At 38.4% G+C, this 17,413-nt stretch overlaps 1 protein-coding gene across 2 annotated transcripts in view; it reads right to left on the minus strand.

The window, feature by feature from the left end:
- The window catches only part of MSH2 (mutS homolog 2), an 81,099-nt gene that overhangs the window by 10,669 nt on the left and 53,017 nt on the right, over window positions 1-17,413 (minus strand). For both annotated transcript variants that reach the window (XR_014839336.1, NM_001195357.1), the window contains 3 exon segments: window positions 5,578-5,701; window positions 3,749-3,899; window positions 2,237-2,334 (listed from right to left, as the gene is read on the minus strand). Coding sequence is in view for 1 of the 2 variants with exons in the window: in NM_001195357.1 (NP_001182286.1) it covers window positions 2,237-2,334; window positions 3,749-3,899; window positions 5,578-5,701 (373 nt within the window). In the remaining variant the exon portion in view is untranslated.

Consider the following 17,413-nt stretch of genomic DNA (forward strand, 5'->3'; position numbering starts at 1 on the left):
ACTCATTAAGATATAAAAACCCATAGCTGCTTATATAAAGAAATTAGGTAGAGGTTTTAAAAACCAAACCAAACCAAAAAAACCTACAATAAAACTAAATAAGAAAAAGCTTTAATGGAAAAACTTTCATGATATATCAATAAGGTGAGAAAAGCAAGGTGCAGTGATATCTGAAGTGCACTTATAAATTTTAAGAGTCGGAAACCAGGATGGCATTTCACAATTATCATAAGAAACCTGCAAACGCCAGGTTATAAGATATACGGTGACTGGCAAGATTGTTACTTGAATTTTTTTTCTAGGCAGTTAAATTTTAGCATAAATTTAGATCCATAATTGTCACTTAAAACATTTTCAACAAGATTCCACTCTGCTAGAGCAGTCAAACTAAAAGCTTTTACATACACTAAACAGTTCCTGACATGTGCTAGGCAAAGCATGATTAGGTAATAAAAATGATCAAGTTCTTCAGGAGAGATTCTAAAATTTTAATAGGCTGGAGGGGTTGGTGTAACAGACACATGCGTTGTGTAGAACTATCACATGGACATCAATGTGTCAGAAGCTTCAAGAGACAGTCAAGAGAACAGTGTTTAATTTTAGAAAAATACAACATTATGAGTTTAATCAAATGGCAAGAAATTTGACTCATCATTGATTCCCTTGTTCCCCATAAAAGAGATTTTCTGAAAATAAAAATGAACTTAATAGCCAAAAACAAATAATTCTTACTGTTTCACCACTTTTAAATTCATTCTTATTTATATATCTATTAAAAAAGGGGGAGGGGGAGGGAGTTCCCGTCGTGGCTCAGTGGTTAACGAATCCGACTAGGAACTATGAGGTTGCATGTTCAGTCCCTGGCCTTGCTCAGTGGGTTAAGGATCCGGCGTTGCCGTGAGCTGTGGTGCAGGTCACAGACACGGCTCAGATCCTGCGTTGCTGTGGCTCTGGCGTAGGCCGGCGGCTACAGCTCCGCGATTAGACCCCCTAGCCTGGGATCCTCCATATGCCGCGGGAGCGGCCCAAAAAAAATGGCAAAAAGACAAAAATAAATAAGGGGGGAGGGGGAGAGTTCACATTACCGTATCCTGTAGCAACAGGAACCAGTGAGAATTACTTAAATACTAGTGGAAGATTTAGTAAAGTTACTTTTAACTTATAAAATCTCTAACATACCAACAAAGAATAGGTTTATAATAATGATAATAATAAAAAAGAAAACAAAAAGCCTCTTAACCAAGAGTCTATACTTGGTATCTCTCATCGCCTTGCGCTCAAGAGCATCACCTTTTCTGGTTAAACAGCAAGACAGAAAACTACAAAAAACAGCCCATTACATTTTTAATAAAGGTAGTTTATAATGTATATATTAGACTAAGAAGAAGTTTCATTTAAATTCAAGATGACTCCAAACACAAAACCTTCCATTTAAATGTTGAAGTCTAGCAGCTTTACCTACTAGGGGCTTAATGAATAAGTACTTAGTGTTATTTTTGAGAAAAATTCTCAGGTTGGATATGTAGTGTTTTTTAGGTCCTTAAAAATGCAGTCTAGGCTCAGGAACATAATTCAACTAGAAAATTACCACGCTATAGCTGTCTGATACAACCAAGCAAAAATGCAATCTTTACAAATCTCATTCATCTCAACACAAATATACTTTAAAAGTTTTATGTTTCTAATTTACTAGAAAAATTCATAATTGTAAAACAATTTACAGAATTATGTGTTGTCCCTTCAATTATAAGACAAATCATCTCTAATAGTGCCCTCTAAAATAGACTCTGGAAATCTATAAAAAGGCACAGAGCATCGAAAAAAGCTTGCTTCCTATGTAATTTCTATTTGCTTTTCAGTAGTATTTACTTCTATAACCTAGAGCATGAGCCCAGCGGTAATCTAAGCTATCAGTGCCTTATAACCCTTGGTGTTTCTTTTCCTTGTTACAGCTACAGAAAGTTTTGTGCTTTTCTGCATGTCTTTGTTTTTCAGAATATTCCCATCCCTTGGACTGCACGAGCTCATCTTTCTAGGTTCAGGAGTAATTTTCCAGTTAATTTTCCTACCACAACACAGCACACATTATTTTATAGGGAGCTTAATATAATAAACAGTCACACTGTGTAACAGTTAAAAAACAAAACAACACTCTTCAAACATTCCAATGTTTTCTCTATTACCAAAAACCAGGTCATATTCAGAACATTTAATTTATTGGTTTTATTAAATTTACCTGAAGAAATATTGACGATTTCTTTAACAATGGCATTCTGGGCTTCCTCGTACTCGGTTTTATTTTTGGTATACTCTTCATTGAGAGAAGTCAATTTACTACAAATCAAGATAATGATATTATTAAAAATATTTAAGCATCCACTGAAGGCAACCTGTACTACATAAAATATATCCAGACTATCACCCTATAAAGCATCAAAACAATAAAAGGGAAATCAGTAGAAAATGGGCAACTCATTAGGGGCAGATGTGGCTGAAATTCATTTATGTTGTTTGGAATGGCCCGCTGACACAATTCTTGCTATAACAATTGCCTTGAGTAAAATTCTGATTTGTTACCTTTCCAAAAATATTTAAATAGAGTAAGTCTTCATCCCTATTTAGGATAGAGGCCATCCCCCTTTTAAAATATGCTCACAAGCACATTATTTACAACAGTCAAGATATGGAAGCAACTCAAATGCCCATCAACAAATGGATAAAGATATGTGTGTGTGTGTGTGAGACTCAGCTATAAGAATGAAATACTGACATCTGCAGTGAAATAAGTTAGGGAAATACTGTACAGTATCACTTAGATGTGGAATCTAAAAAATAAAGTAGTGAATACAACAAGAAAGAAACAAATTTAGAGACATAGAGCGCAAACTAGTGGTTACCAGTGGGAGGAGGGGAGGGAGAGGGGCACATTAGGGGTATGGGATTAAGAGATGGAAACTACTATGTATAAAACAGATAAGCAACAAGGACGTATCGTGTGGCCCAGGGAACTACAGCCATTATCTTGTAATAACTTTTAATGGAGTATAAACTATAAAAATACTGAATCACTATGCTATACTCCTAAACTAATATTGTAAATCAACTGTACTTCAATAAATTAAATCACACACACACCAGTTTCTCTCATTACTGTAGTAAACTGTCTTTTGATACTCAAAGTTGTCAAAGTAAGGAAAATGTTTTGAAAACAATCTTATTGAGCAATTTAAAGAGAAAACAAAAATTACAGGTTAAAATAATAAATGCTGAAGGGAGTTCCCATTGTGGCTCAGTGGTAACGAACCTGACAAGGATCCATAGGGATGCGGGTTTGATCCTTGGCCTCTCTCAGTGGGTTAAGGATCGGCATTGCCATGAGCTGTGGTATGGGTCACAGACACGGCTCGGATCCTGCATTGCTATGGCTGTGGCGTAGGCCTGCATCTGCAGCTCCAATTCAATCCCTAGCCTGGGAACCTCCCTACGCCAAAGGTGCACCCCCCACCGCCCCCGGCAAAAGACCCAAAGTGCCATTTCAGACATTGAGGAAAAGATGAATTATTTAACCAACAAATGGTGTTGGGATACCTGATCAACCTCTTGCAAGAAAAAAAAAGGCTTCAATCTTACCTTATGCCTTATATCAATGAACATAAGTTAAAACTTCCATATCATAGTACATTCACATTTCATCAAAGAATAGTTTCATGGGACTATTAAAGACTTAGTTTAAAATAGGCTTACAAACCTGTTGGTAAATTTAACACCATTCTTCTGGATATCCACTGTACTGAAATTTTTATTATTGCGAAGGACTTTTTCTTCCTTGCACGTTACACGAAAATAATATCCAAATTGTGCACTGGAATCCAGTTTAATCTGTTTGCCAGGATCCAAACCTTCATGATAAGGAAAAAGAGAAAAAGTATGACAGCCGTCTTTCAATGTAAATGTTTAAAATACTTAAATCTAAATAGTAAAAAATATACTTTTATTACATGACTATACTGGAAATTATTATTATTACCCAACTGGGAAAGATTCGCACCCCACTTAACTTTCCACTTCGCTTAAAGACTACATGGATTAAGGATATCTATAAAATACTAGATGCCCTTAGTAATGTTGGCTTGTGATGCGGAGGCCTCACAAAGCAGCAGAGCACAGCACTGGGGGCACACCCTGTTCTAGATGCTGTGGGCATGAGGAGAGACCACTGCCCTTGAGGGGTTCTGCATGAGGGTTCTTTAGTTAACTGAAACATTTCTCTGGAACTAATATAAAATATAATTCAAGAAAATAAATACACTTTGCAAACAAAAACTTGAGACTCTGATAACAAAGCTTAAAAACACAAAAACAAAAACACTAGGACATGGACTTTGTGCTAAGTGTAGGAAACCACAAAATAAGCAACAATCAACCAGCTAGACTATGAACTTAAGATTTTCGAGTTTTTATGATTGTCCTCGAACTCATTAATCAATGTGATCTTTAGACCCCAAAAGAGACAGTATCCACAAACCTATTTGCCAAAGCATGACTATGGAATATTAGAAGCAGCAAACAACTAAAGACCAGGAAGGAAAGAGACCACAGACAGAACACAGACATATGAAACGAGGAGGGTAAATTTCAATATCCTTCAAGGGAAAGATTCTTAAATCTAGGATCTAGTCCAAATATGGACTCTCCATGGAAGCTATTTGTAAATTTTTTCATCTGTGTTGACACAGACATATACAAGAGTATTACTGTTCTGAGGGGTCTTCTACTATGCTAAGATTTATTTGTTCAGCATACATGTGAGATGCTCAGAACAAAGAGGTTTATAAATTCAGAGCAAAAAAAGAAAACAATATGAGACTAATTAGAGAATTAATAATCTAGAAAATTTAAAACTATTAATTTTTTAAGTTGATTGGAGGGGGTGTCTTTTTAGGGCCACACCCATGGCACATGAAGTTCCCAGGCTAAGGGTCAAATCGGAGCTGCAGCTGCTGGCCTACACTACAAACACAGCAACACAGGATCCAAGCTGTATCTGTGACCTACACCACAGCTCACAGCAACGCCGGATCCTTAACCCACGGAGTGAGGCCAGGGGTCAAACCCGAGTCCTCTTGGCTACTAGTCAGTTTCGTTAACTGCTGAGCCATGATGGGAACTCCTTAGGTGAATATTAATGAAGTACTTGGGAACCCCAGCCAAAGCAGTCAATTATTTATTTCCAGTAGAATCAGGCGTACAGAGGAGGTAACATTTAAAACAGGTTTTATTTAAAAGACTTGATGCAAAGGCATATCAGGTGATTTATTTGGCAGGAACATGGGGTCATCCTGGGTTAATGAAATTAGTAAGAGATGAATCTGGAAGGGAAGGCTAGAATCCAGACATAAAGAACACTGCACATAAGCTTTAAGTGTTTCTAATTTTATTCAGTAGAAAAAGGGGCTGGCACTTTAAACAAGGAAGTGGCATGATCAACTGCGTGTCTTCTACAAAAGTAATTCTGGCTCCAGTGTGGATACTATACAGATGCAAGAATTATTCAAACCTCCAAAGACCCATTCTTACCTAGGTCTCTAGCTGCACTTATTAATGTTGACTGCATCTTCTTTTCTAAGTCATCCATTATTTCTCTTAATTCACTCAGGTTAGGATCAAATGAAGGTTTTACAAGGAATTCATGGTTCTCCACCTATAGACAGAACAAAGGGTAGCTAAATGTTATCAATGATAGGTAAAGATGGAAATCATGAAAGTATTTTGCTTATTTAAATTTCACTAACGTTTTGAGTTAAGTGATTCACTATCCCTAAGTTAGTCACAACTATGTGGAGTTTCTATTTATTAACAGATGTCTAGACATACAAAAATTACTCACATGAAACAGACAATAGTGTTAATAACAATGCTTCTGTCACTAACAGCACTCTTTTTTTTTGGCCATGCCCTTGGCATGTGGAAGTTCCCAGGCCAGGGACTGAAGCCAAGCTGCTGCAGTGACGACACTGGATATTTAACCTGCTGTGCCACAAGAGAACACCCAGTATTCATTATTTTTATTTGTATTTTTCCCTAAATAATGTTCAAAGACTGTAACAGAATGTGTAGCTTTTGCCCAAACCAAGGATCCATTTTAGGAATCTCAAAAAGTTAGCTCTTGAAATCCTTTTTAAAATAAAACAAAATGACTGAAATTTAAACAAAAAATATTGAAAGAGTATTTTTATAGAGAGTGAAGTCTATCCTTACAGACATTAAGAACTATTAAAAAGGGAGTTCCCCTTGTTGCTCAGTGGGCTACAAACCATGAGTATCCATGAAGATGTGGGTTCAATCTTTGGCCTTGCTCAGTGGGTTAAGGATCCACTGTTACCATGAGCTGTGGTGTAGGGCACAGACCCGGCTCAGATCCCTCGTTGCTATGGCTGTGGTGTAGGCCAGCAGCTGAGGTTCCAATTGGACCCCTAGCCTGGGAACCTCCATGTGTCATGAGTGTGGCCTTAAAGCACAGGGGAAAAAAAAAAAAAAAAAAAAAAGGTTGACATTTTATAAAAAGGCACTTGTTTGCATGTATGACAATATCAAGTCATTAAATGGGCAAGCTTAAAAACATACAACTCACAAATGAGAAAATAATAGTAAACTAAATCCATAAAAACTGCTAAAGCTCCATAACAATAAAAGACATGAATATTTAAGCAGGCTTAAGATATTATTCTACAGCTTTTTTCTTAAGGAAAAAAAAAAACTACCAAATACTAATGAGGCTACAGTGAAATTAGCATACTCTTTCATTTCTGGTAAGAATCTAAGTTGTTATAATCTTTAAAAAAGAAAAAGCAATATGCCACAAGACTCAGGATATATGTTATACTCTGACAGAGCAATTCTACTCGTAGGAATTCAATCTGAGGAAATAATGCAACAGAAGCAAACAACACAGGGATGAATAAAATCTCTACAGATTTATCTGTTACAACAAAACCTGGAAATAATAAATCATCACAATATTTGCATAATGGTACATCAAAAGAATATTATATAGTTATTTAAACACACAAAGAAGATGATCTAGAAAGAAGGACCAAAACTTATGATAACTCCAAGGAAAAAAATAATGCTACAATGCTAGAACTGCCTTTTTCCAATGAAACTTAAAGAGAAGTGAGGCAGAGCTAGGATGAGTTCCTGTCTTCACTCCCACCTTCCAGAAATCCACTGGTGAGTCAACAAAACCCTGAGAATTCTCACTAAGAATCCCAATCTGGAGAGAAGAAAGGTGAAGGGTATCCTTACATTTTCCTTCCACAGATGGGGGAATACTCTTCTGAAAGTGCTGCTGGGAGACCCAAGTGAAGCAAGGGGAAGCGATGACAGCTCTAACTTATGAAATACTCTTAGGCCACACACCAAATGGGGTACCCTTCAGCAGTGCCTTATTCTCCCAAATGATCTGGGGTAAGAGAATACTATCACCCAACTAAGTGTTCTAACCTAGAAGTGAGGTGTTCTAACAAACATATGAGCTCTACAAGCTATCTTTCCAATATTACCTACCTAGCACCAGAAACACACACCCATTACATCAGACTACACAAAGGAGACAGAACAAAATAAACCCAGGCTTAGAACTCCAAAATGGGATAATGAAATCAAGGAATAAGATAAACAGAATGAGAAAGGGTCAGACCCTAACAATACTATTAAAATACAAATAAAGACAACAATGAAGAGATACTGTTAAATCAAATTACCTGTACTGACATAGAAAAGACTTGATAAAACCAGAGAGAATTCACATGAGAGATTAAAGTAATTAGAGGAGAAAATAAATATGGGAGATACTAGAAACCTTAAAAAAAAAACAAAAAAAAACCCAAAAGCTACACTATCTTGAAATAATAGATAAAATACTATAAGCATATTTTTTTTCAAATAAAGATATAGTTAAATTAGAGAAAACTAGACGTCTGAGCTCTTGGGAAGTGGAGAGTCCCCAGCATAAAGCAAGGCTGGGGGACCATTTTAAAAACTTAGTGCATGATAGGAGTTGCCACTGTGATGCAGTGGAAACAAATCCAATAGGAACCATGTGGTTTCAGATTCAATCCCTGTCCTCACTCAGTGGGTTAAGAATCTGGTGTTGCCGTAAGCTGTAGTGTAGGTTGCAGACTTGGCTCGGATTCTGTGTGTCTGTGGCTGTGGCATAGGCCAGCAGCTGTAGCTCTGACTGGACCCCTAGCCTGGGAACCTCCATGTGCTGCAGGTGCAGCCCTAAAAAGCCAAAAAAAAAAAGAATCTCTCTGACAATGTGAATAAAAGCCTGCCTTCCCTGGGGTTGGGATTTCAAATGTCTGCCGTTTGTCTTGGCAGTGAAAAAGGCTGCTGGTTGTGGCCATTTCCGTGATGCCCTCCTTCTGCAGACAGAACTGACAACTTTTCACAAGACACAGAACTACTAAGAACAAAGATTACATTTTCCAGATTCTCTTGCAGCTACTGTGAGCATATGATCAAATTCTGACCAAGGGAATGTGAACAGAAATGAGGTGTACCATTTCCAGAATGTGTCCTCTCCCACTGGCTGGAAAGAAGATAAGGTAGTAAGCCATCCTGAACCCTGAAGATGAAGGCAACATCCTAATGATGTGGGAGAAATAAGGGAGGAGCCAGGAGGCAGAAACAGTGGCGTTACCTTGCCAGCCCTGTGCTGCTCTCCCACCTTGTCATGACAGAAAATTAAACCCCTGTACCTGTTTAAGCCACCGTTACTTATTTGAGGTTTCTTTTTCAGCAGCTAAATCTTCACCCTAACAAGTGCAGAAAGCTTCAGGCTGAGAAATTAACTTTAAAAGTGTTCCTGAGTTAATTACGTTGCAGGGTATATAGCAAGAGCAAAAGCAAATTTTATCTGAGGAGATCTATGATTTACCTGTATGATGTTCATAGAAAGAAACCTGATAAATGAGGATTCATAATCTATACATAACAAACAAGGAAACAAGCCACCAAGAGTAAGAGAGTCAAAAAAAAAGGTATGACAGCAGAAAAAAGGCAAGGAGCAGATTTAAAGCCAAGAAAATTTTAGCAATGGAATATTAAGTACATTTTTTTTTTTTTTTTTGTCTTTTTGCTATTTCTTGGGCCACTCCCACGGCATATGGAGGTTCCCAGGCTAGGGGTTGAATCGGAGCTGCAGCCACTGGCCTACACCAGAGCCACAGCAACGAGGGATCCAAGCCGCGTCTGCAACCTACACCACAGCTCATGGCAACGCCGGATCATTAACCCACTGAGCAAGGGCAGGGACTGAACCCGCAACCTCATGGTTCCTAGTCGGGTTCGTTAACCACTGAGCCATGACGGGAACTCCTAAGTACATTTTAAATGTTTAAAGAAGTATAAATAGAGAATGGAACAGATAGGCAAAGAACAAGATACAACTTTAAAAAAAAAAAGAATAGGCAGACATAGGAATAAACCAAATAATTTCCATAAAGGAAAAATTTAAAAAAAATACATGGATTGTTAAACAACCTACTAGAACTCGCATCCAAAAGAATAAAATACCTAGGAGTAAACCTCCCTAAAGAGACAAAAGACCTGTACTCTGAAAACTATAAGCCACTGATGAAAGAAATCAAAGACGACACAAATAGATGGAAAGATATACCATGCTCTTGGATTGGTAGAGTTATGTTAATATTATCAAAATGACTATACTACCTAAGGCAATCTACAGATTCAATGAAATCCCTATCAAATTACCAAGGACATTTTTCACAGAACTCGAACAAAATATTTTAAAGTTTGTTTGGAAGCACAAAACACCCAGAATAGCCAAAGACATCCTGAAAAAGAAAAATGGAGCTGGAAGAATCAGGCTCCTGGACTTCAAACTATACTACAAAGAAGCAATCATCAAAACTGCGTGGTACTGGCACAAAGACAGAAATACAGATCAGTGGAACAGGATAGAAAGCCCAGAATTAAACCCACGCACCTACAGCCAACTAATCTATGACAAAGGAGGCAAAACTATACAATGGAGAAAGGACAGCTTGTTCAATAAGTGGTGCTGGGAAAACTGGACAGCCACATGGAAAAGAATGAAATTAGAAAACTCCCTAACACCATACACAAAAATCAACTCCAAATGGATTAAAGACCTAGATATAAGACCAGACACTATCAAACTCTTAGAGGAAAACATAGGCCAAACACTCTCTGACATAAACCACAACAACATCTTCTCAGATCCGCCTCTCGGAGTATTGACAACAAAAACAAAAATAAACAAATGGGACCTAATCAAACTTCAAAGTTTCTGCACAGCAAAGGAAACCCTAAACAACACAAAAAGACAATCCACAGAATGGGAGAAAATCTTTGCAAATGAATCGACTGACAAGGGATTAATCTCCAAAATTTATAAACAACTTCTGTACCTCCATACCAAAAAAACAAACAACCCCATCAAAAAATGGGCAGAAGATCTAAACAGACAGTTCTCCAAAGAAGACATACAGATGGCCAAAAAACACATGAAAAGATGTTCAACATCACTCATTATTAGAGAGATGCAAATCAAAACCACTCTGAGGTACCACATTACACCAGCCAGAATGGCCATCATCCAAAAGTCTATAAGCAATAAGTGCCAGAGAGGGTGTGGAGAAAAAGGAACACTAGTACACTGTTGGTGGGAATGTAAATTGGTGCAACCACTGTGGAAAGCAGTATGGAGATTCCTCAGAAAACTAAACATAGAACTACCATTTGATCCAGCAATTCCACTGCTGGGCATCTATCCAGAGAAAAACCACAACTCACAAAGATACATGTACTCCAATGTTCATTGCAGCACTATTTACAATAGCCAAAACATGGAAACAACCTAAATGTGCATCGACAGAGGAGTGGATCCAGAAGATGTGGTACATATACACAATGGAATATCACTCAGCCATTAAAAAGAACGAAATACCAGCATTTTTCACAACATGAATGGACGTAGAAACTATCATGCTAAGTGAAGTCAGCCATACAATGAGACACCAACATCAAATGCTTTCACTGACATGTGGAATCTGAAAAAAGGAAGACTGAACTTTGCAGAACAGATGCTGACTCACAGACACTGAAAAACTTATGGTCTCTGGAGGAGACAGTTTGGGGTAGGGAGGATATGCTTGGGCTGTGGGGTGGAAATCCTGTGGAATCAAATTGTTATAATCATTACACAAATACAGATGTGATAAATTCATTTGAGTAATAAAAAAATAAAAAAAAAAACCAGGGGAGTTCCCATCGTGGCGTAGTGGTTAACGAATTCGACTAGGAACCATGAGGTTGCAGGTTCAGTCCCTGCGCTTGCTCAGTGGGTTAACGACCCGGCGTTGCCATGAGCTGTGGTGTAGGTCGCAGATGCGGCTCGGATCCCGCGTTGCTGTGGCCCTGGCTTAGGCTGGCATAGGATGGCAGCTACAGCTCCGATTAGACCCCTAGCCTGGGAACCTCCATATGCTGCGGGAATGGCCCAAGAAATGGCAAAAAGACAAAAAACAAAAAACAAAAAAACAACGACAACCTACTAGAACTGAAAAAATCAGACCATCTGAAGTAATCACAAAGAGAGCAGCATAGACACACAGCAGAAAAAGAATGTGAAAGCCTAACACCTGTCCTAGCACAGCTTTAGAAAAAGAGAATGAACACAACATTCAGAAAGATAAGGACTAATAATTTTCCAGAACTGATAAAAGACACGAATCCTCTGATTAAGAAAACAGAGGAAATCCAAATAGGAAAAATAAAAAAGAAATCCTCTTTTGGACCCAGAATAGTAAAAAGGAACCAATACCTGGGACCAAGTCTAAGAAACAATAATAGGGTAAACCAAAGGGCAGCACAACACAATTTATAGGTACTAAGGAAAAGCAGCAGTCAATGTAGAATTGGTCAACCAGACAAAACATCCTTCAAGAACAAGGGTGAAGTACGGACATTTTCTAATACACAAAACCTAACAGACCCCTCAATAAAGGAACTCCTAGAGAATACCCAGGGAGAAGAAATGGACAGCAAAGAAAATGCTAAGCACATAGTCAAATCTAGAGACTATAGAAAGTGAAATCTAAGGAGTAAAAAAGATAGAACTAAAACACCAGCCAGGAGTTCCTGTCGTGGCACAGCAGAAAACGAATCCGACTAGGAACCATGGGGTCTCCAGTTCGATCCCTGGCCTCGCTCAGTGGGTTAAGGATCTGGCGTTGTCATGAGCTGTTGTGTAGGTCGCAGACATGGTTCACATCTGGCGTTGCTGTGGCTCTGGCATAGGCCAGCAGCAACAGCTCCAATTGGACCCCTAGCCTGGGAACCTCCATATGCCTCAGGAGCAGCCCTGGAAAAGACAAAAAGACCAAAAAAACCAAAACAAACAAACAAAAAAAAACAGTCAATAATGAAGAAATGTAATCTAAGGTATCCTAAGGTCCTAGTATCTGGGGAGACAAATGAGAAGATGCTGATAGGTTTCTGACTTTGATGAATTAATACACACATTTTTAAAAAATTGTAAATAACTTCAAACCAGTCATGTGTAAGAGGACAGAGGAGGAACATGAGAAGAGGCAAAAATGGCAATTTTTTAAACCCAATTAACATAAAAGACAGAGAGAATGGGAAAGAAGAACCAGGGAGAACAGGAATCACAAAATAATTTGGTAGAAATAAATCCAAATTGCCACTTAAAAAAAAAAGATTATCAAATTAAATTTTAAAATAAAAAAGCTATAAGTTTTACCTAAACCATAAAGACTAAGGACAGAAAAAGGTATACCATGTAAAAACGAAAAAAGGACTCTAGCATTGCATTCTTACTGTCAGACAAAAAAAGTCCCAAGCAAGTGTTACATAATACAAACATTACTTTCATTTACATGTCCCTAAAAAATGATAAAAGTTCAACTCAACCAAAAAAAAAAAAAGACAGCTCTGTACCTTGAAAACATGTGAAGCAAAAATGAATGAATTAAACTATATGAAGAAATCTACATTTCTCAGTAACTCAGCAGAACAAAAATTAGCAAGTGTCCAGACAACATGAACAAAATAACTAAAGCTTCATCTAATGGACATATAGAGAACTCTGCAACCAAAATTAGGGAGTACATATAATCCACAAATACACGTAAAACTTTTATGAAACTGACATATAAAACAAGCTTGGAATTTTAAAAACTAATTTCTAAGCAAATGACAAACCAAAGATCACATGATGAAGGATTAAAGGACTAAAATTGAATAAGAAATTGTAACTCAAAATCTATAGAATTCATTTGGCTAAAACAACACAGAGAAGGAAAAGTATAATCTTTAAATGCTTACTAAAAAAGAACAGGCTGGAAAACCAGTGAACACTCAACTAAGAGGTTGCAAAGAAACCAAAATAGATGAAATACATATATGTAAGGATGGAATTTAATGGAAAAAAAAAAGATACAAAACGGGATTTTAAAAGTAACACATTCCCTAACAAACAATGAAAAGGGGGAAGTGTCAGGAGAAGCATAAACAAATTATATTGAAAATAAATAGGGAATCTATCTGCAAATACAGCAGTGCTTTCAAAAATAATAAGTAGAGTTCCAACTATGGCACAGTGGGTTAAGAATCTGACTGCAGTGGCCCAGGTCGCTGTGGTGGAAGGTTAAAGGACCTGACCCAGCACAGTGGGTTAAAGGATCCGGGTTGCTCTAGCTGTGGCATAGGCTGCTGCTGCAGTTCAGATTCAATCCTTGGCCTGGGAACTGCCATATGCTGTGGGTGCAGCCATAAAAAATAAAAATAAAAAAATTAAAATAACACGCAATCAGTATGAATAACTTCTGGCAACAGAAAAACTCAGAAAGAAATATATATCTCCTAGGAAAAGGGTCTAGTATTAAGAATATAAAGAGGGAATTCCCACTGTGGCACAGCAGGTTAAGGATCCAGTGTGGCCTCTATGGCAGCTGGGTTCAATCCCTGACCCACCACAGTGGGTTAAGAATCTGGGGTTGCCATACTTGTGATTTGGATTCAATCCCTGGCCCAGGAACTTCCATATGCCCCAGGTGCGGCCAAAAAATATAGATATATAAATAGAAAGCTTACAACTCAACAACAGAAAAACAAATAACTCAATTTTAAAATAAGCAAAGGAGGGAGTTCCCATCATGGCTCAGCGGTAATCAACCTGACTAGTATCCATGAGGACGCAGGTTCAATCCCTGGCCTTACTCAGTGGGTTAAGGATCCAGTGTTGCCATGAAATATGGTGTAGGTCGCAGATGCAACTTGGATCTGGTACTGCTGTGGCTGTGGCGTAGGCCAGAGGGTACAGCTCTAATTCAACCCCTAGCCTGGGAACTTCCATACGCCGCATGTGCAGCCCTAAAAAGATTAAAAAAAAAAAAAAAAAAACTTAAAAAAATTTTTTAAATGACCAAAGGATATGAATAGATATTTCTCCAAAGAATATATAAAATGGGAGTTCCTGTCGTGGCACAGTGGTTAACGAATCTGACTAGGAACCATGAGGTTGCAGGTTCGATCCCTGGCCTTGCTCAGTGGGTTAAGGATCTGGCATTGCCGTGAGCTGTGGTGAAGGTCACAGACGTGGCTCAGATCCTGAATTGCTGTGGCTCTGGCGTAGGCCGGTGGCTACAGCTCCGATTAGACCCCTAGCCTGGGAACCTCCATATGCCATGGGGGCAGCCCTAGAAAAGGCAAAAAGACAAAAAAAAAAAAAAAAAAAAAAAAAAAAAGAATACATAAAATGATCAACAAAGAAATGAAAAGATGATTATTTATCATTAAACATCAGAGAAATGAAAATCAAGACCACAATAAAATACAACCTCACCAACTAAGATGGCTATTAAAACAACAAAATAGGAGTTTCCGTTGTGGCTCGGTAGGTGAAGAATCTGATATAGTGTCGGTGAGGAGGTAGGTTGGATCCCTGGCCTCACTCAGTGGGGTTAAGGATCGAGCACTGCCACAAGCTGCAGTGTAGGGTGCAGATGTGGCTCGGATCTGCCGTTACTATGGCGTCAGCCAGCAGCTGCAGCTCTGATTCAACCCCTAGCCTGGGAGCTTCATATGCTGCAGGTGCGGCCGTAAAAAGAAAAACAAAAAACAAAAAAAGCCCACAGAAAATAACAAGTATTATCAACAATGTGGAGAAATTGGAATCCTCATAGCTAGTGGGACTGTTAAATGGTACAGCAACTACGGAAAACAGTTTACTGGTTCCTCAAAGAGTCAAACATTAAATTATTATATGACTTGGCAATATCACTCCTAGGTGTATACATAAAAAGAACTGAGCAAATACCTGTACATGACTGTTCAAAGGAGTACTATTCATAATTGCCAAAAGGTAAAATCAACCTACATGTCCATCAACAAGTGAATAAACAATATATCTATACAATGGAATATCATTGAGCCATAAAATGGAGTGAAGTATTGATATAAGCTACAATGTGGATGACCCTTGAATATGTCATGCTAAGTAAAAGAAGCCAGTCACAAAGGTCACATATGGTATGATTCCATTTGTAAGAAATGTCTAGAAACAGCAAGTCCAAAGACCAAAAAGTAGATTACTGGTTGTCAGCATCTGGGGAACTTATGTCAAAGAGTAACTGCTAATGGGTATGGGTTTTCTTTTGGTGGTAATGAAAATACTTTAAAACTAAGTGGTAGTGGTTGCACAACAGTGTAAATGTACTAAATACCAATGAATAGTATGCTACTATTTCATAATACTATTACAAAATGGTTAATTGTAGGCGCTCTCCGGTGGCCTAGCAGTTGAGGATCCAGCGTTGTCACTGCTATGGCAAGAATCCAATCCCGGGCCTGGGAACCTCCACATGCCACGGACATGGCCCAAAAAAAGGTTAAATTTATGCAAATTCACCTCCAAAAATGTAATCACTGGAAAGGAAAAAAAATGAAGATATAATGTTCATGGATAGAAAGACTCAATATTATAATGATATTGATTCTCCTTTAAGTTAATCCTTAAATTAAGTGCAATTTCAGTCAAAATACTGACAAGACAGTATTATTTATAAAGTTTAGAAATAATCAATAGTACATATCAGAGTAATGAAATGAATGAAAATGATAAATACCAATTCCAGGACAGCATGAAATTCTGTGGAGGGATGTATGCAAACAAGATTTTGCAGTGAGCATACAAATGTTGATTATATTAGTATGACAAGTATTTTACAATCAAATTTTAAACTTTTCAAATACCTCAAAAAGAAGGACGTGGGTGGAGAAACTGAGAAAGGAAGTGCATAGAAATAAAGAAAGGGGAAGGAAGGAATAAAGGGTAAATACCGAGGGGGCCAGATAGGAAAGGGGTTAGTTGGAAGTGGGAAAAGAAAGGGAGGAAGGGAAGAAAACAGGAACAAGTAATTCTTCAGGAGTCCAGGCAGGAAGAGCAGACCATTTGGAACGCAGGGATGGGAGGGGGTGGGGCAGAGGAAGTGGCGGTAAATCAAAGCGGTAAGAGACATTACATGAACACCAAATGTCAGAAGACAGCAGTGCATCACCATCAAAGTTTAGGAAGGCCGTAACTATAATAATGATTTGTTTGCGAATAAAGTTGAAAGACAGGTACTCTTATTAATCATGAACTAATTCAAGGACTACAACATCCATCAACATTTTTTTTGGAGTTCCCGTCGAGGCTCAGTGGTGAGCAAATCTGACTAGGAACCATGAGGTTGCGGGTTCGATCCCTGGCCTTGCTCAATGGGTTAAGGATCTGGCGTTGCCGTGAGCTGTGGTGTAGGTTGCAGACGCAGCTCGGATCCTGCGTTGCTGTGGCTCTGGTGTAGGCCGGCAGCAACAGCTCGGATTAGACCCCTAGCCTGGGAACCTCCATATGCCGCGGGAGCGGCTCAAGAAAAGACAAAAAAAAAAATTAATTTTTAAAAAACTCAAATCACCTGAAAAACAAATCTAGCCACATAAAAGTGGAATCAAACATTTTAAACTCAGGAATGGGAGTTCCCATTGTGGCTCTGACTAGCACCCATGATGCAGGTTCCATCCCTGGCCTCAGTGGATTAAGGATCCGGCATTGCTGTGAGCTGTGGTGTAGGTCGCAGACTCAGCTTGGATGCAGAGTTGCTGTGGCTGTGCTGTAGGCCAGAGGTTACAGCTCTGATTCGATGTCAAGCCTGGGAACCTCCATATATCAGGGGTGTGGCCCTAAAAAAAAAAAAGACAAAAAAATAAACTCAGGAATGAAGAGGCCATGGTAAAAGGATATGGTGAGGACTGAACCTATTTACATATAAACATGAACATTAGAAAGCTTGGAAACTAG

Source organism: Sus scrofa, chromosome 3, assembly GCF_054392235.1.
Source record: "Sus scrofa isolate SSC_HxYL_T2T_F1_AM1 chromosome 3, Sscrofa_HxYL_maternal_Yorkshire_Landrace_v2.0, whole genome shotgun sequence".
Classification (NCBI taxonomy): Eukaryota; Metazoa; Chordata; class Mammalia; order Artiodactyla; family Suidae; genus Sus; species Sus scrofa.